Below are 24,652 nucleotides of genomic sequence, written 5' to 3'. Positions count from 1 at the left end.
CCGCCGAATTCTTTTTATCATTGTTCTTCCGAAACACTGTGTATACTATTTGGAATTGATGTACGTAATTCATGTTCATTATCTTGCAGGAAGAGCGGGAAAAAAGGACGAAGAATCCCTGCTCTTTTTTTTTTTTTTTTCATTCTTCTTCTTCCGAACCCTCTGCATTACGGTTCGCCATCCTCCCTCTTTTTCTTCTTCATCTTCTTCTTTTTTTTCTCACTCATAATACAACAGTGCCGAAGGTATTCCAAAGTGCTAAGAATCTCTCGTTATTTTCTGCAATTACTTTACGCAAGCAGAGGGTTATAGAAATTGTCATGGGGCGTTATATATGTATACGTATATACGCTACCCGTACATATATATACATAAAAATCTGATTCCTGCGCTTCACGACCTTAGGTATATACTATACATATATATACCATATTATACTCGTCCTTTTATTATTTGGAGCGGAAAATTTCTTGAAATGACACCCGAATTCCGTTAACCGACCATAACTTCCGCCCAACTTATTCTTTCTTCGCTCGACTCATTTTTTTTTTTTGTTTATTTTTATTTTTTCTTTATTTATTTTATACACACGAGAAATTATGCAAAAATAAAATATCCTCACGTTGTATCAATTGTTGACGGATGTATTGTTTTTTTTTCTATTCTTGTCGTTTGCAGCTCTTCTTTCGGAAACACTTCGCACTCGTTACCTACTGGGATGCACGGCTTCGTCGTCGGACGAATCGATTCCGATGATTCTTCGATGTCCTCCCGGTACAACGATCAGCGTTACACTCGCACATTACACGGATAATCCAACGGCATCCATGGGATTGATAGAAATTCCGCAGTGTCCGCTGCCCATCATAAGTCCGGACGACGTTTTCAGCCTCAATTGCACCAGCAATATGCAGGTAAAACAATCACCGTCCACAACCGAATCGTCTGTAACAAATTGAAACATGTTCGCCCACAGCTTTTTCTTTTCAAATTTATAATCGTTTTGTCATATCCGATTGAAACGGAGTAAAGAATCGCGTTTGGAAAATCGAATGTATTTGAAACGAACGCGTATCGGAGAAAGAGAAAGAAACCAAAAAAAGAAAAAAAAAAAGAGGGAAAAAGGGAAGGAAAACGCGGTGTACGATGAGGTGAAATTTTCGGTTGGGTATAAGGAACCATTTGAGTAAAAATCGCAGCAGCGGAATCCGTCTTTGTCGATTATGCGTCAAAACTGAGCTTAATGATTTCCGAGACTCTGGGGGAATCGACGAGAGAATAAAAAGTGAAATGAAAATTGACGGCCCCGAGGTTGTGACGGGGGCTGCTTATGCCGCTGCTGGATATATACAGCTTATACACTTCCTTACTCAGGAGTGGAAAATTGGAAAAATGGAGGAACAAAGAGAAAGAATGAAAGAGAAAAGAGACGCGGAATAGATGTGTATATGTATGTGTATGTATATATAACAATGAAAAATTGGTAACGCGAAAAGAAAGGCGGACTACGGTAATCCTACAGAACGCGTAGCTCCTCTGTTCGGCCGGTTTTCGCTTCGAAAAAAGGGAGATCACTAAAATATTTAAGTAGCTATTGCCCGGGGACACACCGTATAATGTGTAACCGTATAATACGTATCCATGTAATACATGGTATCACGGGACTGAGAAACGAATTTTTCGTTTTATTATAACGAACTACGCAATCGCTTGTTAGACTCTCAAAAAACAATTGTAGGTACAAATTACACCGTAGTGCTCTTTCGAAGACGATTTTTTTTTTCATCGTTTTCTCCACTTTCCCTCTTCCGTCGATTTCGAACACTTCGGAATTCTTGTCCGAAGAAAATTTGAGCGAATTTTTTTCGGAACTTTGAAAATTACAAGCGTCAAAAGAAATGTGAAAACAAACAACGTCGTTGTTGCGGACTTGTGGAAATATCGAGAACGTGGTCTGAATAAGAAAATAGCGTAATTAAAATACGTTAGATACGTACATTTCGAAGTCGAGGATATTTCTACCCACCCCACCTATACATGTATACGTGTACGTAGTTTGCCCAAAGTATGAAAGTACAGTGGGATGAAATAAAATTGTGCATTTAGCCAGTTTACGTTTCGCGCTACGGGCGTGAGGGGTTGAGTTTTGCCGGATAATTAATCCGTGATGTATAAAATGAATAAAATAAAATTGGACGAGATAAGAAGAGGAAAGTTACAGGGCAATGTGTTCCTGTCCCGGGTCTGTGAATGGAAAACGAAAACTCGACGTGGCTGTAAGTAGAAAATTCTATACAACTCCACCCGCGGATGCAACACACAAATATATATGTATATATATATATATATATATATACGTCTGGCTGACAACGGTATCTAGTACGTATATATATAAATGGGCGGAAAATAAACCACGGATACTTAATCTCATTTAAATTACACGGTCTTGGTCGTAAATGGAAACGGAAGACTCGCTGCGGTAAATGGGAAAGAAAATTTCAGGATAGTTGAACGAAGAAGAGTTGTTTACCGAGGATATATACAAACGTATAGTCATCGTTATCCTGCTCCTCGAAAACATATAACCCGGCTAACTCATTTCACAAATTACATTTTTATCAACGTCATCGTACCGTAATTACGTTACGTCTTTTTTTTTATCCATCAGTTGCATATCAGGTACAATCGTCGCGATAGGCTTTGAAAAAAAAAAAAAGGACCGAACGTACCGCGTGCTTCTTGCGGTTTCCGTCTTCAATATTTTCCTGTTTTCTTTCTCACTTCTCGACTATTTTTACCACCTCATTTCACCCTCGACTCTCATAGGTATACAGCCTCGCGCATAGGAACTTACGTACGACACGTACGAAATTTCGAACGCCTCCAGCTGCAGTTCGGTTCACGGAGCAGCGGCGGAACCACTTTCGTTGGTTGCCGGCTTCTTATTCTGCGTTGACCTGCAAAGAAAGGTGCGAATACTCGACTGCATTTTTGAAATCCTTTAGAATTTCTGTTTACGGAGAAGGCGATGGAACGTGGCGTTTGTATAAAAAGTACTTAAAAACGGAAGGGCTGCAGCGACAGCGGGAACGACGTAATTTGACGGTCGCATGTACCGGTCGCGGTTTGTAACATTTTTTTCACACCCTATTTCGTTAACGTAGCATGGGAATTTAATATCCGACGAATCCGCGACGCGATAAATTCGCACTTTACTCCCGACGAACGCGACGTACCTACGCACGCGGTTCGCTAGTTTTCTACTGGAAATTTTATCTATTCGTGAAAACTGAATTCGAGAAGAAAATTGAAGAAAAAAATTATCACATTCCAGTCTGATTGGAGAACACGAAACGATCCTCATGCGGCAAACATTTCGCGGATATGGAAAGAGCGGAAAATTTCGTGGAAATTCCGTCGGTGAGCGAGCTAATGTGTTTTCACAGAAAATTCAAAAATTTCGAATAAATTTTCGCAAGGAAAATCCAGAGGTTGCGAACTTTTACCAAAAGTTTAAACGTCCGCCATTTATTTAACACCGGAAGTAATGCGGGTCTGAAAAGCTCCGAGGCAAACTGAGCGCAAGCACCGTATATAACGCGATCTTCGTCGTACGAATTTTAAAGAAATCCGTCCAGCGAGGATCGCCTATAGCTGTTCCGTCGTATGAAGAACTACGAAATTCAGCGAGAGACCCATCCTAGAGGGAAAAATTTTATAAACGAGTAAATAAAATTCTCCAATCAAGGCTGGAGATTACCGTTGGTAATACGAGATCAGAAAATCAGCCGTATTCATACGGTTGAACAAAAATCCCCGTGTACAACGTGAGTTGACAATTTGCATTCATATTTCGTGATGAAAAGGCGTATGTATACGTTTCAGCTCTGATAATGAAAACGGTACGTTCGTTAAAACTGCGAATTGTTTCTTCTTCCCTTTTTCATTTTCACGGAGGGACGGGCCGCACCGCGGCGGCCATGGGGGAGGCAAAACTGCCGTGACAGAGTCGGAGGGCTGGCAATTGGCAGAGTTTTTCTAACGGGACGAGATATCCGACGTTAACGTACGCACCGCGTTTCGTACGTGTACGTATACGTAGTACAAACGGGTGTACGGTCGCGTTACACATAGGGCATTATGGGAGTCTCTCTATTGTAATCGAAACGGTGAAAACAACGGGGCATTGTCTTCCATCCGGTGTGTACACCCTACCACCCGTCTCTATTCAACACCATGAACACTCCTCGCGAAACGTCTACCGAAACTTTACCTGCATCACGGCCGTGCATAGGCACATCAGGCCATTTTCATACGAAAAGCTTCGCGGGAGTCTTGGGACTTGTTTCGCTCGTTCGCGTGTGTATCACCTCTGACATCATTTTCGCCCTTTTGAATTTTTTTTTTTTTTCTTTTCTCCCGTTTTCCGTTTTTCCGTTTGGCTCTTTACTCCTTCACCGTTTCACGGTGTCCTTTGTTTCAGTTTTACAGCTCTCGATCCCCATTGTCGTCGAACGCGCTCACCTATATCCTGTAATCGTACTTCATACGGTTTTGATAGGAGACCCTATTTTACCGTCGACTGTATGTACACATACGTCCTGCAACTTCAACGTGGCGAAATATCCCGCCCGACGAGGACCTCGAGAAAAGAAATTTTTTCGTCGGACTTGCGGAAAAGTTATTACGCCTGATTAACGGCGAATAGAACCGGTTCGTTCTTCCGGTGAAAACTTTTGAAAAAAATATCCCATCGTCCGACGTTCGGCTACATTTTTTTCTGCGGATTTCGGAAAGCTCTTCCGACCCGCGTCACTTCGGGCTTCGAAACGGAGGACCTTCGAATTTCGAAATAATAACACGAATCGTATCGTTCGGAAAATTTTCCGTCAATGTCTTTCGAAAATGTTGCTTTGGATTTTCGTTGTCGCGCGACAACGCCGTCTGTTTTTTTTTTTTTTCTTTCTATCCGTAAAACCGAGGACTTTATTCCTGACATTTTAAAACCCACAGTTATATCCTTATCCTGCGAAAAGGTCACGGAACCCGAGCGAACATCGGGTTCGAGAAACCCCGTTCGGGATAAGATGATAAGTGGTATCGGAAAGAGTTGAAAAAAAAAGAGGAAAGTAAAAACCGGGAAAAACCCTCGCGAGGTCTGGTCGGGGATGACATCTTGCAACCCTCTCCGTACCGTTTCGAGTGCCGTTCGTTCGTTCGCCCGTCATTTGCTCTCCGGCAATCCCGAGTCGAGTGTTTGCCTGTAGTGTACGTGTATAGGTACAGGTACGGGTATACGTGTACGTGTGTTATATATTATACATATATCGGTTTCTATCCTAGAAACGTTCTCGCGGCAACAAAATGCAAACACTTCTTGACTCCCGCTGGAGAGTTGAAATTGATCGGTAGATATACGGACGGGTTCGTATAAGGCTGCGGTACGGTACATACCGTACATATGTATCGTGACATAAGTATATATACTAATATATATACTATATGTATATCGCAGTCGATGTCTCAGGATTTGCGGATCGACTGTAGGGTTCAATTTCGAACAGAGGATTATCTCTTGCTTTTAATTTCTACTGCGTAAACATTCGGTATAGAATTGTACATGGGTGTATGTAGTACATAATGTACGCGGTAGTATATACGTAGAGTTTGAATTCGATTTCTACGTCTCCTTCGCCACCGCCGTGGGGACGCGGAGCTTTCTTCAATTGGAGAGTTGAGATTTCCATTAATTTGCAAATTGATTCGTTTCGCGTGTTTGAAACTTTTTTATTATTCTTGAATTTCCCTGAACCGCCGATTCTCGTTTCTAATTTGCGTTGAAACGATCGGTTATTGTATACCTATACGTATATGGCTTGGGTGTACGTACACGCGTTTAACACGGTTTGCTTTCAACGGTTTTACATCCCTTCTGGCGAAACACCTCGCACGAGAATATCTTCGAGGAGAACGTGTATGGACATAATATAAATTTTCATACGCGAACCCTTATCTCCCTTGAGAAAGATCCCTTTTCTTCGCACAGCTGTGCAGAGTACCAGAGACCACTTCACTTCGGTGTGTCGGAACAGCGGGTTTTTTTTTCAACCGTAGAAAAACTTGACCTCCGGGACTTCCGGATCTCAAATGACGATCCGGGTCAACCAGATCGGAGAGGATCGGATTTTATAGGAAATTCCGAACCAACCGGACTGTAAAATACGGACGGGATGGGTTTCCCCGAAATGTATACAACGAATTAATGGGACGAGAATAAACGTGCGAACATTTTTCAATCACCCGCGGTTCTCGATAGACTGGAAATTTTGTTCTTCTCTTTCACTTTTCTAACGATACGGTCGTCAATTTTCGATAATTCGACATGAAGGAGGAGAGGCGAAGAAAATTTTTCCTAATTTTTCTTCGCTACGTCTTTTCATTAATTTTTTCGGTTTCTTCTTGTCTCTCGAAATAAAAAAAAATAAAAATCTCTTCATAAATTTCTTGGAACTGAATCTGTGAGCAGAGTGAAAAGAAGCTAGACGACGAGTCGGTCGTTTCGAAAACATCCGCGGTATAAACGGGGAACGCGGTTTTCAAGCACGCGCGCAAGCTCTTCGGAGCGTGTCTGATGTTCCGTTGGCACGCGAATAATTTGCGGATTTACGTTCACCTCCGGAGTAGTCTTTGTGAAAAATCCTACGCAAATATACGACGACCTTGTCCGCACTCTTTTCTTTTGCAAACCCTCTCTACCCTCGAGTAATTATTCTCGATTCTTGACCGTTAATTTTTGCGAATTCACGTCGTGAATTCTCAACACTTTTCGTCGCGAAGGACGAGCGCTCGCTGGAAATGTATATTATCCTTTCGGACGCGATAAGTCAAAGTTCGCGAACAAATTATGCTATCGAAAATTTCGATCTCTTGCCGCTCCGGCGCCCGTTGCCATCGCCTTCCTCTTCACCTATTTTTCAATGTTTTCACCGGCGGAACGCCTTTTGCTCGGAATTTATGTCTTCGGTCCCCGACTTTATACACCTCCTCAATTCTGACCGTGCTACACAAAATCTGCGATTGGACTATTTTCTCGCTGGTGAAGAGAATAATTGATGAAAAAAAAAAATAAATGAAATAAAAAATTTTACAGATATCCCATTAGCGCGGGGTCAAGTATTTCCCAAGAGAATTTTCACCGATCGTTTTTCCTTGAATTTCGTTGAAAATTCCTCGTTATTCAAATCATCGTTGAAAAAATCAAATAACACCCGATTTGCGTGAGATGGATACGTGTTACTTTTGAATGATCGAAAATTTGCTTATAATTTCACGCGAATCAAAGCGTACACCGATCCAATAAGTATTTCCGTTAACAGGTTTATTTCCGAGCGGGATTGCGGATCGCTATTCTCCGGATCATATTATCGCGCAGGGTATAATTTTGTCGTCTTTTCCAGGATTGAGCGAAACCGCGTCGGCGTCGAAGGCGTCGATTTTCTCTCCTCGTTGTTTGCCCCTCGATTGAATGCAGGTGCACGTGTGCGTGCGTGCGTGCGTGGGCGTGCGTGCGTGTGTGTGTGTGTGAAACATCCACCTCCGACCCTGTAAAAGTCATGGAAATATCGGAGAGCCGCGTTCTCTCGGGAGGTTTTCACCGTTGCATAGATACAGCCGTAGATCTTTCCGGTAACATGCACATCGCAGAGATATACCCGCGACGTAGGTACCAGCGATAGGAGGCGTCGTGTGGCTACGAAACAAGCGCGGTAAAAGGTGATCCCGTTTTTTTTTTTACTGTTATTATTTCCCTTCTCCTTTTTTTTTTCTTCACGATTCCCCCGGGTATCGTACAGGTTCGTAGAGCTCTTTACCGGTCGAGCTTTACCTCACGTGACTTCGCATAGAGCGCTACGTCTCGAACACCGCGCTGTTGAACAACGCGCGGTCTCCTCGCGGTCGGCGAGAGACGTTCGAAGAGAAAAATGTAAATCGAAAGTAATCGACGAACGAACAGAGAAATGAATGCAATTTTTTTTCGTTGAAACAAAATTTTACACAGACGCAGACGTCGAGAGAAAATAGGTGAATGGTTGTTGGTTTTTTTTTTTTTTAGGATACTTTCGCGGCACGAATTATAGATTGTAAGTGGGAGCAAGAGATTGTTTAAACGAAAGGAAGGTGTCTTCCGCGATGAATTTGATCCTCGCAGCGGTTACGGATATCGGTTGCCTCGTTTGCCATTCTTTGCCGCACTCAAAATCCTAATGCTCTTGCCGTTTTCCACGCTGTTCCTCGGATGCGAAACGGCCAAGATTTATCGCTCCCACTTTGGCACTCGGGGTTGTGCAGACCCTGCGATATATTCCTCATTGATGGCGGCACTCAATCGCTATACTTGTACATATACGTATATATACGTGTGGGCATAAGACCCATAAGTGGCGAGGGCGGTGCGTAAGACTGAAGGGGGGAAAACGACGAAGAAAAAACGAATAACAAAAAAAGGTAGAAAGCAAAAAAAAAAAAAATAAAATAAAAATAAGGTAAAACGCAAAAGTTACATCGGCGCTTCATTTATATACGTACAGAGAAAATTGGAGATTCCGGTGGTTTCGCGCGTGACCTACTACTACACGGAGAACACACGAACAAGATTCGCGATCGTGTCTTTGCTCATCCCGGGGGATTTGGATGAGTGATGACGGAGATGATGTTATATATAGGAAGCGATCGCGGAGCACCCTATATACACCCGAATCTTTACTTCCCGCGAGTCATTTTTCCTGGATTTCTTTGCTTGCTCGAGTCCCCGATGCGGTGTTATACGTACGAACGGGGTATCTCGTATCGCGGTACACACACACACACACACACACCGCGAATCTCGATAAAAAAAAAAAAGGAAAAAATATTTCATTTGTGTAAGCACGCCGGTATGAATAATAAAAAATGTAAATATTGTACCGCAAAGAGGAATCGCAGTGTTGAAAAATCACTCGCACAATACGGCGGAGCTACCCGACCGCTGAAATATCCAGCTGTTTATAGTCTCTCACCCGACTTATATTACATTTTTTATCCCTCCTCCGTTCATTCACTTTCATTGCTTTCGGGTTTATAATCAGAGACAAAAACTTCTTTAATTCTCTTTTATCAGACCTCATTCATTTTCATCGAAATGATGGACATTTTTATCTCGACATCTTGCTTTTTGCGTTTCAATTTCAATTTATTATCAGCTATGATTGTATCTTTTGATTTTAGTCGATTACGGGCCCAAAAATTTACGTAGTTTCTTTCGGAGAAATCTGACGTAGTTTGGCAACAGTAATTCGAATCTGCTAACTAGAGCTATAGAAATTAAAGAATCGGGTTAGATGATGGGCGTGGTATTGGTGAAAACCGTACGAAAATTCCGTTTCGAATCCATCCCCGTAAGCGATGAGAATCGAACTGCTAACAATATTTGATTCCTTCGATAACCGCAATCAACGGTAACGAGAAGAGAAAAAAAAAAAAAAAAAAACACGAATACCGCCGAAGACAATTTCGTCGATGAAATTCGGTATCGGACTATAATTTTACATCAATATTCCGCGGTCACTTTACGTAGAGCGCGAAATTTTTCATTTTTTCCCGAATAAAATAATTGTGTGTACCGATGACGGAATCGGAATCGAAAAATAGAAGAAATAAAAATTGTATAAAAACTTGGGAAAATGAAATAAAATAAATGTTAAAATGAAATGAAATGAAAGGGTAATAGCAGTTTTCCATAACGAGTAGCAATTTCTTCGTATTATAATAGGCCTAGTTTACCAGATAGCACCCAACCACCGAATACATTCGCAGGCTCGCAAGGGCTGCTATTAACCCAGTTGGAAAGTTTGTCGGAACAAAACTTTCCTAATATCATCCTTCATATCTCAAAATGTATGACACGTTCGACCGGTACATCGTCTACAAGCTTTACAGCTTGCATGCAGCCCGCCGCGTCAATGCGTCAAAAAGGAGTATCTGTAGTTAAAGAGAAATAACGAGAAAATTGCCCTCGCTACTACTCGTGTCTCGAGAGTAGAAAATTTTCAAAAACGCTAATCACGCACATATACCTTATGATTTTATAAAAACTATTTAAAAAAGCAACGTCACTTTCTCATTTCTATTTATTATAGATTCCTCTTCCTTTCTCTTCCTTTTTTTTTTTTTTTTGGCACTCTCGACTCGAAAGAGCTTTGGTTAATTTGATATTCTGTTACGACTCTCAGGAAGCATGAAAAGGGAGGCAGGGAAAAAAAAAAGATTATTTCAAGACAGCTTAACGCGTACACAATAATCTGTTTTATCAAGCATACATCTCACGTATACCTATACAGCTTCTCTCGTTTCATATGATACTTGAGGTAATTATATTTAGGCGAATAAACTTGTGCTCGATTTTGACTCTCCGAGCGAACGCGCTCGTAAAATGATAGGTACGAGTAATTTTCGTTGTTATGCCATTCTGTTTTTTTTTTCCTTTTTGTTTCAATTGTATTATTATTTGTTTTGTTGGTACAAAAAACGTTCAACTCGGTTTCAAATTTCGTTGTAACGTTCCCGATCTGCAAGAATTGAATGAATCCGCATGAATATTGTATAATACATTATGTAGATCAACCAAAATGGCGTAGTTTTTAGCGCGTTATATTTATAATAAATTTCGTGTCATTCGGCGTATTGATCGTGTAAAGCTTTAAAAAATTTCATTTCGTAACGAGTACATTCGAATGATTTATATTTTGTCCTCATTATTCTTGAATTCTTTTTATTCTTGAATTTTTTCTTTAATAACGTGATCTCCGATCGATTCGTTACACGCTATATCTACGCGATACGAAAATACGTTTTTTTTCATCTTTAATTAAAAAATACCCACCGTGCAATGAAATAATTTAAGCTCTCGGAGGTAACGGAAATTCCTAAGGAGGAAAACGTGAATAATTATTTGTTCATTTCCCCCAAATGAATACGGACTTGAAAAATTTAATTCTTACACACGAACAAACGAATTATGTTCTAACCGGATTATACCTATCCCTTTGCGCTGCTGAAATGAATTCGTGATGTGGAACAAAAACGAGATAAATAGCTAATCAGGTATTAAATTTCTGATAGCTCATCGGAAATCGGAAGCTCCGTAACGATTTCAACAACGAATATAATTAATACATTTATATTTATATTATCCCTCCCCTTGGGCAGCGATCAATTTCGCACCCTCCACCCGATCTTGATTTCATTTGAATCGATCTTTTCAATCGAGATAAACACTTTGGTCGTCGATTTGGTATAAGTTATACGAAAAATACACGCCCGACCACAAGTGCAGACGGTCAAGTTCTGGTACGAGGATTGTCACGCTCATTCATTCGTTCATTCATCCATCTTTAACGTATCCGCAAGCTGAAGTTAATTCGTTTTTTCCTCATCCTCTTAACTTTCTTTCATTTTCTTGCCGCTCGGAATAGACAAAGTGGAGGGATGTCGCCCATGGTTCTTGGGGAAGGGTGAGTACATATAAAACCCGAGACATCGCTTTAGGGGTATACTATACATACCTATGCAATGCAGCGACGCAGCCAAATGTTTTGTCTTCGTCAGCTTGACGTGCTAACGAAATAACGTTATTTTCTTATTTCTGCCTTTTCCTTTTCATTTTTTTTATTTTTTTTTTTCCATTATTTTCTGTCGACTTCTACGCGGACAGTACTCTTTGCTACAAACCGTCGTGGAAGCTTGCCAAAAAAAGAGACAATGCCGAGTGTCGACAGCCGAGGGAAACGAACGCGACCCTTGCCTATTACACGCTCGTCTACGTCGACCTAGACTGGTCGAACTCGCCTACAAATGTCGACCCTGTAAGTATATTTCACACACTTCTTACGTAACCCGCTATACATCTGTAATTTAGAGCATAATAATTGGTTCTGCGAAACCCGAAAGTAAATGACAAAAAAAAATAAAAAAATCGAACATTCAAAGAATCCAAAGTCGAACGACCGGCGACGAGCTTGCGAACACCCCGTGGTGAGAAACTCTTTCTTTTTTTCTTACGGGCGTCAGGAATTAAATCGAAATTGATATCGCGCATCTATAAATCGTCTGCGGGGACGTATTCTGTATAAGTTTTACCGGGTAAGACCAGCAGCTTATGCAAAGTTAAGTCAGGTCTGAATTTCTACCAGCGATCCTCGCGGAGTCCACCTGTATACGTGTACACAGTAACCGGTTTGCTTTGTGTTCGCTTACTTATACTTGATACAAACCCGGGCGAACTCGGTGTTAGAAATGCTTAGTCAAGTGGAATTTACCGCGTAACGTCTTCGCCTTGGGTTTCCAAACTAACTAAGCCTGTATAACCGTCCGCCCCTCGTCCCCCTACCACCTCAGACTCAGACACCTTTTGCAATCGTACCGTTCCAAGGGTAACGGAAAATTCTCATTCCCCATTACAGACGAGTTCAGGAGCAAATTATCCTGTGCCGGTGAGAAAGTTCTGCTGTCCTGCAATCCCGGAAGCAGAATAGCCGTTTACAGCGGGGTGTACGGACGGACCGAGTACGAAAATCTTCACTGTCCTCAACCGCCCGGCGTACCCGAAGAAAGTAAGGAGATGAATTAACGACCGGTAAAAATTAGTGCAAGCGCAATTATGATACGAGATATTCTATACCTACCATGTTTCATAGCCTGCGTCACCGAAGGAGGTACGAGAACGGTAATGAGAGCTTGTCACGGGCGGAGAAGCTGCGCTTTGACTACAACCCCCGAATTATTTATACGTCCCATGAACCCAAATCCTTGCAAATATCCGAACACGAAGCCTTATCTATACGTGGTCTACACCTGCGGTAAGAGAATTTAATATTTTATTCAACCCTTTTCGTACAATGTATGTGTGAAATTACGTCAACTGATTCGGACGAAAATGTGCCCTTGGTTTTTCTTTCATCTGTTCGAAGGTTCTTTGAAAAATTTATGAACGTGATCAAGAACTCTGTAGATCGAGGGTCTGTGATTAGTTTTTTTTTTAATTTTTTTCTTACACAAAGAATATTTTTAGTCAAAAAGAACGAGCGGTAATTCGGTAGAAAACTTTTACGTACAAAACACAGAGGAATCGAAGGGACGCAAACGGAATATGTTTGGAGGTGAAATGATAATTTTAAAAAGTTGCGTTAATTATGTAAAAATACCTGAATGTGTTAAATGTTGAGCTGCTGTAGTTTGTCTTGTTTTAACACTCAGTTTTCGGGTTTCGTGCAGAATGTTACTTATACATTATGCAAATGATCAAACCGTAACTTCAGTTGAAGCAATTTTACATATTCTACCCTCTAATTCTGTAAACCCTCCAAAAAGAAGGTTCTTCGCCACTTTTAACCAATTATGAACTCTTCGTTTCTTTTATCCAATTATACAGTATAACGGAATTGTACCTTTCACGTTACATATATATTATTGTACGAGTGACGTATTTTCATTTCATTGTATTAAGTTTATTCAAAAAATAATATATACGTACCACATACCCGCCTACTTTTTAATTTTACAACGGTGGAGGTTCGTCGCTTTAAAATATTGGACGTAAAAAATTTTCATTCTCCTTTATAATACATCGGGAAGAGGTCGAAAGGGTTTTTCGCGTTTAATATAAAGTCGAGTGCGGGACGCGCGTGTATGTAATATCAAGAAATAAAAGGACTGTAAGTAATTTGTATTTAAATGTGGCTCGCAACGAAAGCGAGGTAAAAGCGAAAACAAAAGCAAAAGCGATACATTCGAGAAACGCAGGGTATACGGAGAAAAGAATTGTAACGATAGGAATGAAATTTCATTGGTTTAGCGCGTGAAATTTCAAAAAAGAATCGTGTACGTTACGATAAATTAAAAGACACACGCGGTCATTAGAGAAAAGAAAAGAATGAGATGGGAACGCGCGATAATCGTCATCGGGAGAAAGAGAGTAAAACTTTGCGATAACCATTTTCATCCCTGGCGCGTATAAAAAAAAAAAAAGTAAAAAAAAAAAAAAGAAACCACTCCTAATTGTTTTCCACTAATGCTGAAACTTTCTGTTCCAAATGTAGTTGCGCGTGTGTTGCACCATGTGTTATATGCACACATACATATGTTACAGGTAGACAAAATAAATCAACTTTATAACTGTCCAAAATTTCGGGTAAAAGTGTAACCGTAAACAAGAACTACCTACGATGTTCTCGAACCCAACAAAACCGCAGCAATTAATTACATCTAGTATACGGGCACATGTCTAATTAATCCGTGGAGCACACGCGAACATATTCTCACTTTTTCTATTACACTATTTCGGTACGTTTCATTTTTTCAATCAAAACTTGACACGCCTTTACCTCAGGAGTAATAATTGATATTTAAATATAATGAATACAGGTGAGAGATTAATTTTTTACCGAGGTATAGAAAACGAATAAAAAAAAAAAAAACCCAGAAAAGTAGTCGATTATAGGAAAAGTTTAATTGCGTTCGCGGCTAACACGTTGTGTGAGTATGGTATGTATATGTATATGTATGAGAAATTTCGCGATGCCGATATGAATGCGGGATTGATATTGCTGTCGATTTTAACCGCTGCGGAATAAAGTAAGCCCAGGTCGTCGAGAACGAGGGAAAATAAAAGGAGTGGAAAACTTGGTGAATCCTTTTTATTTCATTTTTTTCCCTGCATAAATATAACATTCATCAGTTCAAATTGATCAACTTTTATTACGGAAATGTTTACCTCGCGTTTGGGGTAAAAATGAGAAAAAAAAAATCCACTGTTACTCCGTAAACCCAATTCTACGAGATATCTGTATTTTTATGAGTAGCCGCAGCGTTTCTAGCATAGGTCCCGCGAATCAACGAGGAACGGTCGCGTTCCTGTGGGGTGTCGTAAATTTTTGAAATTGATCTCGTTCGAATATATGGGGAGATATCCGATCGTCATTTGACGTGATTTGAAAATTTTGAATCAGGAGGATCTACCTCATGCATATGCTCATGTTTTTATTATCAACCCTTCGAATATTATTTGGATGGTAAAAATATTCGAGAATCGATTATGTTATTTTTCGTTGGTGGGTATATACGAGTATCTATTTGGCCGTTTGTTCTTTACTTATTTGTTGTTACTATTATTATTATTATTATTATTTGCTCTTTATTCTTTATTCCGAGGTATTGACGTGTATCTGGTGGCGAAGCTTTGTACAATTCACAATTGACGACCTGAATACCTAATGGCCGATGGAAAATGCGGTGGCTGAAGTTGAACCGCGTTTATAGGAGGTGGTATACCTACACATAGAAATAAATAAGAAAAGCTGAAAACCGCGTATACTATATTTGAAAGGTTTCCAACACCATTCCTAATGGAATTTCTATACTTCGACGATAGATAGTTTATTGTAGTCCGTAACTACAATGTGACCTCATCTTGAAACGACACGAGATAAATATTATAAATTGATTCATTCGTATGGGAAATACAAGAATAATCACTTAGGATCATGTAGCGATAAATTGTTTGTTTTTTTTCTTTTTCTTTGTAATTAGCCCTGGACGAGAGGCGAAGGGTTGCGGGAATCGACTAATCTCTCAATTCGAAATTTAGTACACGGTAGCAAATTTCCACAGCAAACAATTGCAACCGCTGATCGATGGACCACCGCTTCGGACGTACGATTCTTGAAACTATAAATCTTCCGGAAGGGCGTTCAGGCGGCTCAGGAGCACACAAGACCTAATCAAACCGACCTCACAACGGAAATGCGATGAGTGTTCGCGCATAAATCAAGGGTAGATGCGGTTCAGATTGATTGGGTTGCGGCTTCCGTGTACCGATACTAATAAGCCCAACTAGGTTTCCTGTAAATCTACTCGTTGATTGAGGAACTTCCTACTCGTTGTCAGATTGCTGTTCATTTGCCAGTCGTGATCTGTACTAATATCCGATCTCCGTACTTACTTGACTCGAATTCAAATGCTTAAATTGTGTCTACTAGCTAATTCTGTCCAATTATTCAGATGTCGTCTGGTCGATTGGCGTGATTGCGGATATTCTGTGTCGCATAGAAGTCGCGCGGCTTTTGTGAATTCAGTTTCTTCGAGCTCCGGTCCCTCTCCTTTTCTCATACCCCGGGCGATCAAAGAGATCTTAAAAATTCTCTATTCCATTGTCGAATAACTGTTGGGTATATTTGTCCCGTACAGTGCCTAGGAAGGTGCTCGCTGAAGAATACGAAATGCCGTTATTACCGGACGAAGACGAACACCTCCGGGAGGCGGATATCCTCGAGGAGGGCTTTGACAAAGCTGACTTCAAAGCAGCCTTCAGTCCAAGTCCCAACCTGGTCGGTTCTCTGGCGGACACGGTGAACTCGACATTGCGGACTCCGCAACTACGACCTCCGCTCACCAAGGGTAAGTGGTAAAATTGGCGTCGTAAAAGACGTGAGTCGCGTGTTAAAGTCCTTCGAAATACGTGCGATGGATCCGGAGTTACCAAAAATTACCCCGCTCTGTTTCATCGCAGTTTTTCTAACAATGAATCCTAAAAGAGAATAAAAGCAAAGAAAACTGAAGTCGTCAAGTCCGGCGAGCTGTTCCGAGTGGTAGACTCCGCTTTTCGGAGCCGCGTGTATGGGAACATATCGTACAAGGGGTACCACGGTGGTATATCGATTGCCAGACGAATGTCGACGCGTTGTTTTATCGCTGATGATAGGTGAATTTTTGCAGATGGTGCAGGTTTTGGGGGTGACAAAGATGAAGGGATGTTCTACGTATGGGTAGGCGTTTGCTCCGGTGTTCTGCTGACTCTTAGCGCCGTTCTCGCAAGGGTTGTTGTACAGCAGTTAAGTTCCAATCGACCTCTGACACCAGATAATGCACCGAGAACCAAATTTCCAACTGATATCGGAGCTGTAGAGGCAGAAGTCGATCTCACCACAACAACCCTTTCGATCACCAAGAAAAAAAGGTAGGCACATCAAAATCGCAGATGTTGCCCTCATCATTTCTATGAACTGAAATTGATTCTTCGAAAAAATGATCGTTCTATTTTTCCCTCCTAGCGTGCCCCACGTCGTTGAAGACACAATGACGTTTAGTGCTGAAAATCGTTATCCCCTTAAACCAATATCGACAACCCATAGAGGACTTGTCGAAACTTCCCTTGTTACAACGAATGACCTCGTCGAAGCTTCCCTTCGAAGTGGGCAGACCCTTTACTGCCCTGCGTGACGTCAGGGAGGTGGCCGTCTACCCGATGTTCGTGCTACCGTTTTAACATCGTCGTCGCAACTCCAGGGTAGCGATCGTCGAACGTTAGAAGATGGCCACCGTAAAGAAAGGACGCGAAGAGGTAGTCAAAGATCGAGACCAAGATCTAGATCATCGGACGTTATTGGAGAACCTAAATCTTGTACGAGAATGTACTGTTTCTGAAAGTGTACTATATACTTCTGAGGTGAATTAATATTCCACCCCTTGAGATCCTATACGATATCAATTTAACATCCTGAAGTCTCGACTATACATATATAGGTCTAAATTTTCGTCCAGAATGTATCTCTGCAATTTTTTTACTTTTGCACAAACATGAAGAAGATAAAACAAATTGTTGTCAGCGGATGTAAATAGACTGTAATCTGGTACCTCACGAAAAGGTAAAGGAAAGTTTGATGAGTTAACAACAAAATCAAATTTTTCAAACTTCTAAAAATAAATCATATTTACAATTATTATTATTATACAAATCATGTTACTACGGTATATTCCAAAGAGATGTTTGTAAACGACTTGTAAATAGTAAGTCTTTGTTGTTTAATTAATAACATGTTCATGCTGTATAATCAATAAACACGAAAACTATGTTTTAGCAAAAAATCAGCTCCATTTTTAAAAGGCGCTTTATAAAATCGGGAACCTTTTATGGTACGTCTTTACATTACATAACTGTAAGAAAGAAAACCAACGCCATTATTCGTTTCTTTTCTTTATTATGTCGAATCAATACATGTCATTTTCCATACAATATATTTTATTTAATCTGCATGTCGCAATATGGATCTTACGTATAGTATCATAAAACATCCACCACAACTTAAGATAAACGTCTTCGCTACTAGCAAGAAGACACAAAATATGTATGTTGAATGTATTTATATTTTCCTCTTTATATATTTTTTCGTTCAGTTTTTTTTATTTTTTTTTTGTTGTAACATTTATAAGTTAGATGTTTTTGATTTTTTCATGTGACCCACTCAGTTGTCGAGTGTCAGCTATACAGCTATAATTATATGTTCCAACTATCGAATAAAATTTTTTCGTTCGATTGATAAATCGTAAATATTTTTCTAGCTCAATATATCTATGATTCTACTCTAAATTCGGTGATACGATAATCAAAGACGCTATGCCTCTACCGGTGCGCAGTGGGCAACAAATTATATTTTCTGTTCGATTGTGAAGCAGAGTGTCAATAATAAAAATAATCATAATAATAGAAAAAAGTATTAAAAATTGAACCAAAATTTCACGAATTCGTTCGTTAGATTATTATATTGATAAATAATATTTAACCTCAGGACACCTTAACATATTTTATTACGTCTGTTTCGGTAACCGAATAGTAACTTCTGATTAAATTTTTTCAATATTGATTCTTCTGTATATTATTTCATTAATTTGTTCCTTCCGCTTTATAATCATTTTTACTAAGGGTTCAACACAGCCAATATTCGCAGTCTATGAATTCTGTCATAATTTCAATTATATCATCAATATACCATCTTCTGTATCAAAATATTATTCTGAATTCTAGGCATGGGTCAGCAGCTTTATCAGAACAGCGGAGAGACAAAATTTACTTCACACTTTTCTAATCGATTTGTATTGAATATGAACTTCAATCACCCATTTCGTTTTCTTTAGGACCGATCACATTAATCGTTCAATTTTATCCAACGTTTCTCAATAATTTTTATTCATGAATAATTTTTTTTTCGTTTCTACGTATCGACATTGTTTAAAATTCACACTATAATAATCCGTGAGATTAATAACGGTAACGCCATAGTTGTTCGGTATACGAACACTGGTAGCTTAAGATAAAATTTTACTGAACCAACTCACTGATTACTCTGGGTATGTCGTAGTTGAATTGGCGAAGAAGTCGGGCGTTCAAATCTATGTTTGTAAAACCCATTTCTTCCAGTACAGCAGAATATTCATCGACATCCGTGCTAATCGTTACTCCGTTCTCTACGTTGTCGTAGAGTTCTCCCTGAAACATGACATTTGTTTGATCAAGCGGAATCGATAACAAATAAACGTTGGTAAATTATTACAAGAGCTGAGAGTTTACACTAGTAATTAGGATTTATCAAAATCTGAGCTAGTATGTATTTTCGTAACGGTTTCCGATGTTTCTTGATTCGCCGTAACGATCTTTCAATAAAAACGAAGTAGGCACAATGATAAAATTGAATGGTGAATTTATTGGGAAATAAAAGCTGGTATAAAAGATTTGGATAAATATGAGGTAGCAGGCGTGGCGACGAGTACAGGCGATCACTGGGGTTTAGGAGCAGCCTAAAATTGAATTTATATGAGTTAATGATTGGGCGAGTATATTGATAACTCATAGTCTTGAATGGAATTTGGATGGGAGGATGACCAGCCATTGGTACATTCCATCTTGAATAATTCAATGAGGGTCTTGGTAGTATGGGAAAATCTGAGGATACCGAAATCGGCGAGTATTACCGTTTGCATATTACGAATTCTCTCGATTACTTTGCGTGCTGTTGAGTAGGCACTTGATGCGACCGTCACTGCTCCGGATACCAATGTTTCAGGCAATATGTGGACAGAATCATAGACCGCGCGACCGAACTCTGGGGATGACTCACGAGTACCACTTTTAGGGCTCGTTTTTTGTGGCTGCTCAGTGAATGCGCAGGCTGTACCTTCGCTCGTAATAACACGCTGATATTTGCCTTGGGAATTGCTACTTTTTTCACTTTTCTTACCCTGGCAGCCCCTTGCTCCAAGATTATTTTCATGACAGGTATACTTCTTTTCTCGAAGGCCCTTCGAAGCATTGTTATCAAAAACGGTATACTTTGGAACAGGATACGTGGCTCTTGTCTGAGCTTGCGTGAAATTATAAACGCTGCTGCCTGTGCCATGAGAAGTGTGAGAACTGAAGCTGTGAGTAGATTCTTGGGTCACTCCCTGCGAGTCTGATGTTTGAGATTCAAAAGTGGAATGCGACTGGCTCATGGTAGGTGTTTCTACTTTGTCGGTGCGAACTTTTTCTTTAGTTTCATAGCTCGGATGAGAACTCTTCATGGTCAAATTCAAATTGCAGTGATCTTCTCCAAACTGTTCCACATTTGTCTCTGACTTGGACATGTGCGAAGAGGTATCTTTAGTAGCGTGACTGGGTAGAGTTTCGTTGACAAAGGCATAAGCACCTCCGGGTCGTTTGTCTAAATACATTTCGCTCAAATCGTTTGTTTCATCCACGATATTTTTATCTGAATCCTTACCCTGCGGATCAACCACAAAGATAGAGCCATTGTTTGTATCGGGGTCGTCTTGGTTCAGGTTAATCAAATTAGTGGCAGCGCCACTCGTGTGGAAATAATCTTCGACTAAGTGGATAGACGAGGCAGAAGATGCAGGACCGGATAGAACTTCGTAGCTGGGAGAGTCTCTGTTATTATTTCCATCGCTTTCAACTTCCTGCATAGCACCATAGCTTTCTTTAACCGGTGTTTCCAGAGTACCGTTATCTAGATCGTTCAGGAGTAGCTTCAAATTCTGAGTTTCACAACTACTCAGATGTTTATCCAGAATAAAACATGGAGGAGTTTGGACAATTTCGAAGTTATAATCATGTTCTAAATCAGACATATCACTAATTCCAGAGATAATGCTGATGTTGTCGCTATCAGAATCGCTTTCGTACACGAGATCTTTGCAATTTGGTTTCTCAAGCATTTCATGTCCTGTTACAGAGCAATTCATACGATTTCTACCTTTATTGCTGAGCGTGATATTCGTAACTGCAGCTTTTTTGGAATCGCGTTGCACAGCAGGGCCTGCAGCAATAAAGGAACCAGCTTCAGGAATCTCGCAGGTTTTCTCAACGCTTTTTGCTATTGCAGCAGAGTTTTGACTGTGATTTTTGGTTTCCCAAATGTTCCGCGTCATCTTTTCGAGTTGTTCTAACTTGTGTTCAAACTTTTTCTGCAAATTTTTCTTACGATTTTCGAACTTCTTTACTTTTCGTAGAAGTTGCAAATCTGCCTGCTGTGAAGAACTGAATGCGTCGCTGGATTCTACAGGCTCGTCAGCACGCTTCTTCTTCTTACGATGTTGCTTGTCCTCGCCATTTGATTCGCGTGGAGTACGACAATGTGATGTGGAGTGACTGCATGATGGACATCGCTCCGAACGACCATTATTTACTGCTATCGTGACATCTGCCATAACTTTCTTAGACACCTCTTGGACAATCTCATTCTTGAACTGCAAATAGTCATGACAAAAAATGATCAGTGGTGGCGATAACGTATTGAATTGGTATGACAAAATAGTGGAGCTAAAACACCACCGTTTGTTTTTCCTGTAGCATGCTGGGAAGAGGATCAGGTTGATTATACAAATAAGCTTACCATTTCCATATAAATTGTGAACCAAGCTGGAGGCGCTGCCGTAGACAAAGTTGTGCTGCATGTACAACTTCCATCAGGTTTCTTATCGTATTCCATGAGAGCAGTCAGTGGGATTATAGGCATTTTGTTTTTTAGAGTAGTTGGTAATAATTGGGGTTTGAAAACAATTAGGCCTGCACTGTTTGAAGTCAAAGATGACCGCTTGGAAGCACTTTTCTCAGAAAAGCCGGTTCCTTCTACTTCGTCAATCAGCAACAGGACGTTCTTGGATTCTTTGGCTTGAGTCCTAGCAAACTAGATAACACAGAAAAATAGTAAAGCTAGAATTATTTGAATTCCTCATCAAGAACTGGGTTATCATTTAGCAGAAGGCAATTGAATCAAAGGTCACGTCTTATCAGCTAGCTTCTAATTATTATGAATCTTCTGGTATTGAGTATAGATCAGAAATGATTCCAGAACACCAAAGTAAGATTTAGTTCAATTACCTTAAGTGCTTCTGAAAATTCGCATTCGGAATCAATTGGTAATTCGTCTCCGTCGCCGTCTACATAGCTAACAGCTACATCCCCTGACAGACCCAGATACTGGCTCTGAAATATCGGTCAATTAACAATCAGATAGCACCGTCATGGGGAAAATTTGTATGCACAGCTGCATGGGTGGGCTCATCGATCAACAACAACTACTCAAACATGTTACAAAATGTATTATAAAATGAGATACTTGTGGAGAATATGCTTCATATTGCTGATGATATTTTTTCAGGATGGCAGAAACAAAATATAAACATTGTCAGTTATAGCATATTAACAGCATTGAGCAGCATTGAGAATAGATCTGGTGCAGCGAACTGGTGTTAATATTTTTACAAAATGGAGGGTAGGGCTGAAGATCTTGTGTTATGTAAACATTGCTGGGATTATATTCAGCTAATGGTAGTATAAATGTATTTCAGAGGGATCAAATTAGAGTAATATGCTTCGAATGAGGCACTTGATACGCAGCTGTTGACGTAGCGTAAAAAGTAAATCGAGATGACGTTAATGTTATCTTGTCGCGAAGTGGCTAACAGAACTGTAACAGCTGCAAAGTAGAACGTCAAAATGTAAAAATCTTTTCACCAGGTATGATTTAAATGACGGAAGGTCCAAGTTCGGGTCAGAGGCGTCCTGAATTTCGATCCTCGCAATGATATCTTCGTGTTGGGTGCACAGCGATGATTTCCCAGGCTTCTTCCACTTGAGCTCGAATATTAATTCTAGCGGTGGCAAAGCAGCATCGTCCACTGGCCTTGACTCTCGCGGCTCCCTCCACGACGACATACCGATTACGCACAGACTATTTATACGCCGTTCTATTTTTGCGCTACAATTTATTTCAAATTTCCGAGCTAAATTGACAAGAAAATATCACATTTTTTCAGGCATTCCTCGTTCAGCAACGACGCGAAAGCCCAACGAAGAAACAACAACCGGACGAGCAGACGATCAATGAAATCTACGCAGTATTATCCACCATATACTGGTACTCGACGTCGACAGCACCCTTGTTAGTTGTTAATTCATCCACCGTAGCGCTACTTGATTTGTTTATTTGTCGGTGGTATTTGACAATCATTTCGTAACCGCAACCCGATTAAGTTAGATCTATATCTTCACCGAGATGATCGCAAAGGCGGGTAATATCGCTGTGTGTACAGGCAGTTTTATCTACACGTTTTACGTATTATGTCATTTCACGTATTTTTTATCAAATCACAATGAAAATCAAAAATCCATGGTTGGCACCACAGCAGGTAATCAAATTCCTTCGATGCAGCTTAGGATATTTCCACCTAAGAGGTTCGGATCTTGAACGATTGACCCTATTTCCCTTCATTTTATTCAGGAGAATCCTTAGTCGTAACCACGATATGGACATTGCTGACTGATGCATGCTTACTTGGTGCATTCATACTTCAGCACTCTATAATGGCTTGTGAGGCTGTGAAAAATATTTACCGACGGCTTGAGGTCCAAGATATAGAGCGCAGTGTTTACAATGCTGCAACTGCAGCTGTGATACATTTCCTAATAAGTAATTGGCAAGCTGTCCCATGGGCAACGGCATGGAACATCAATACTTTCCACAGCTCCAAACTGTGGCTGATATTTACCAGTATACACTTTTTTGGATGGCTCATGATATACAGTGGTTGTGTCATGATGGATATTTCTGAGCTAGCAGGTCTTAAACAGGTTTATTATAAAATATCTGGTAGGCAACAACCATTGACTTTAAAGTGTGAGGAGCTGAAACGGTTTTACGCCCATATGAGGCACCCTAGTTTTACAGGATTCCTTCTTATACTGTGGATTCATCCATTTATGAGGTAAACCATGTTGTATTTGCATTTTGCAAATAGGAATGATTGTTCAACGGTTGCAGGCCGCGTTGTACCTGGAACTCTATTGATCTTTTTAAATCCATGTTATAGTGCTGACCGGATATTGCTTGCTGGCTTGCTCACTGCATACATGATCTTGATGTGGACTATCGACGAAAAGGATTGTACCTATCATAGATCGGCGCTACAAATGAAACGTAGAGAGCTTTACTAAGTGTACTTATTCATATCTTTCATGTGTATGTATTTCAGTTCTCCTGTCTTTGTATCTTATTTAAGTTTATACGTGTATCTTTCGGTGTTTCCGTGTTAGCTAGAATTAGATAAACCCCCCTAGGACATCGATGTGGGTTTCAATCTGAATTCAGCGGTCATTTGCAGTACTGATCAATAACTATTATTTTGTTTGATAACTAACTTATATTACATGTCTCTGGCCAGTGTGTAAAGTACAATAATATTTTCCATTGTAATTTGTAATAAAATATATATTAATACATGAATCCGA

General features: G+C 40.2%; 3 protein-coding genes across 7 annotated transcripts in view; 2 read left to right on the top strand and 1 right to left on the bottom strand.

Annotated features, from left to right (window-relative positions):
* LOC105685718 overlaps nt 1-18,214 on the top strand; it is a 55,969-nt gene extending 37,755 nt beyond the window's left edge. For 4 of the 5 annotated variants that reach the window (XM_048651384.1, XM_048651381.1, XM_048651379.1 and 1 more), the window contains 8 exons: nt 679-914; nt 11,511-11,549; nt 11,750-11,900; nt 12,498-12,647; nt 12,732-12,893; nt 16,279-16,488; nt 16,807-17,047; nt 17,142-18,214. In XM_048651384.1, the coding sequence (XP_048507341.1) occupies nt 753-914; nt 11,511-11,549; nt 11,750-11,900; nt 12,498-12,647; nt 12,732-12,893; nt 16,279-16,488; nt 16,807-17,047; nt 17,142-17,310 (1,284 nt within the window). In that variant the 5' untranslated portion in view covers nt 679-752 and the 3' untranslated portion in view covers nt 17,311-18,214. The remainder of the gene's footprint in view (nt 1-678; nt 915-11,510; nt 11,550-11,749; nt 11,901-12,497; nt 12,648-12,731; nt 12,894-16,278; nt 16,489-16,806; nt 17,048-17,141) is intronic. The other variant, XM_048651383.1, reaches the window with a different exon arrangement.
* On the bottom strand, nt 18,052-23,245 carry LOC105685795. The gene is made up of 5 exons (XM_012400210.3): nt 22,880-23,245; nt 22,244-22,348; nt 21,756-22,049; nt 19,837-21,609; nt 18,052-19,354 (listed from the first exon to the last, which is right to left on the bottom strand). The coding sequence occupies exons 1-5, from the start codon at nt 23,078-23,080 to the stop codon at nt 19,187-19,189; spliced, it is 2,541 nt and encodes an 846-aa protein (XP_012255633.2). The 5' UTR covers nt 23,081-23,245; the 3' UTR covers nt 18,052-19,186.
* A 28-nt stretch (nt 23,246-23,273) lies between these two features.
* LOC105685796 (nurim homolog) lies at nt 23,274-24,647 on the top strand. The gene is made up of 3 exons (XM_012400212.3): nt 23,274-23,553; nt 23,646-24,129; nt 24,235-24,647. Exons 1-3 carry the CDS (start codon nt 23,421-23,423, stop codon nt 24,356-24,358), a joined length of 741 nt encoding a protein of 246 aa, XP_012255635.2. The 5' UTR covers nt 23,274-23,420; the 3' UTR covers nt 24,359-24,647.
* Nucleotides 24,648-24,652: the final 5 nt, after the last annotated feature.

Source organism: Athalia rosae, chromosome 2 (assembly GCF_917208135.1).
Source record: "Athalia rosae chromosome 2, iyAthRosa1.1, whole genome shotgun sequence".
In the NCBI taxonomy this organism is placed as follows: domain Eukaryota; kingdom Metazoa; phylum Arthropoda; class Insecta; order Hymenoptera; family Athaliidae; genus Athalia; species Athalia rosae.
This window is presented reverse-complemented; position numbering and strand designations above follow the sequence as displayed.

Excerpts from the sequence above, each read along its gene's own strand:
- LOC105685795 (XM_012400210.3), bottom strand. The coding sequence starts at position 23,080 with ATGTCGTCGTGGAGGGAGCCGCGAGAGTCAAGGCCAGTGGACGATGCT. Across the intron at positions 22,349-22,879 it reads CGTCATTTAAATCATACCTG|AGCCAGTATCTGGGTCTGTC; the intron begins GTGAAAAGATTT and ends CCGATATTTCAG. Across the intron at positions 21,610-21,755 it reads TCACAATTTATATGGAAATG|TTCAAGAATGAGATTGTCCA; the intron begins GTAAGCTTATTT and ends GACTATTTGCAG.
- LOC105685796 (XM_012400212.3), top strand. The coding sequence starts at position 23,421 with ATGATCGCAAAGGCGGGTAATATCGCTGTGTGTACAGGCAGTTTTATC. Across the intron at positions 23,554-23,645 it reads CATGGTTGGCACCACAGCAG|GAGAATCCTTAGTCGTAACC; the intron begins GTAATCAAATTC and ends CATTTTATTCAG. Across the intron at positions 24,130-24,234 it reads TGGATTCATCCATTTATGAG|TGCTGACCGGATATTGCTTG; the intron begins GTAAACCATGTT and ends TCCATGTTATAG.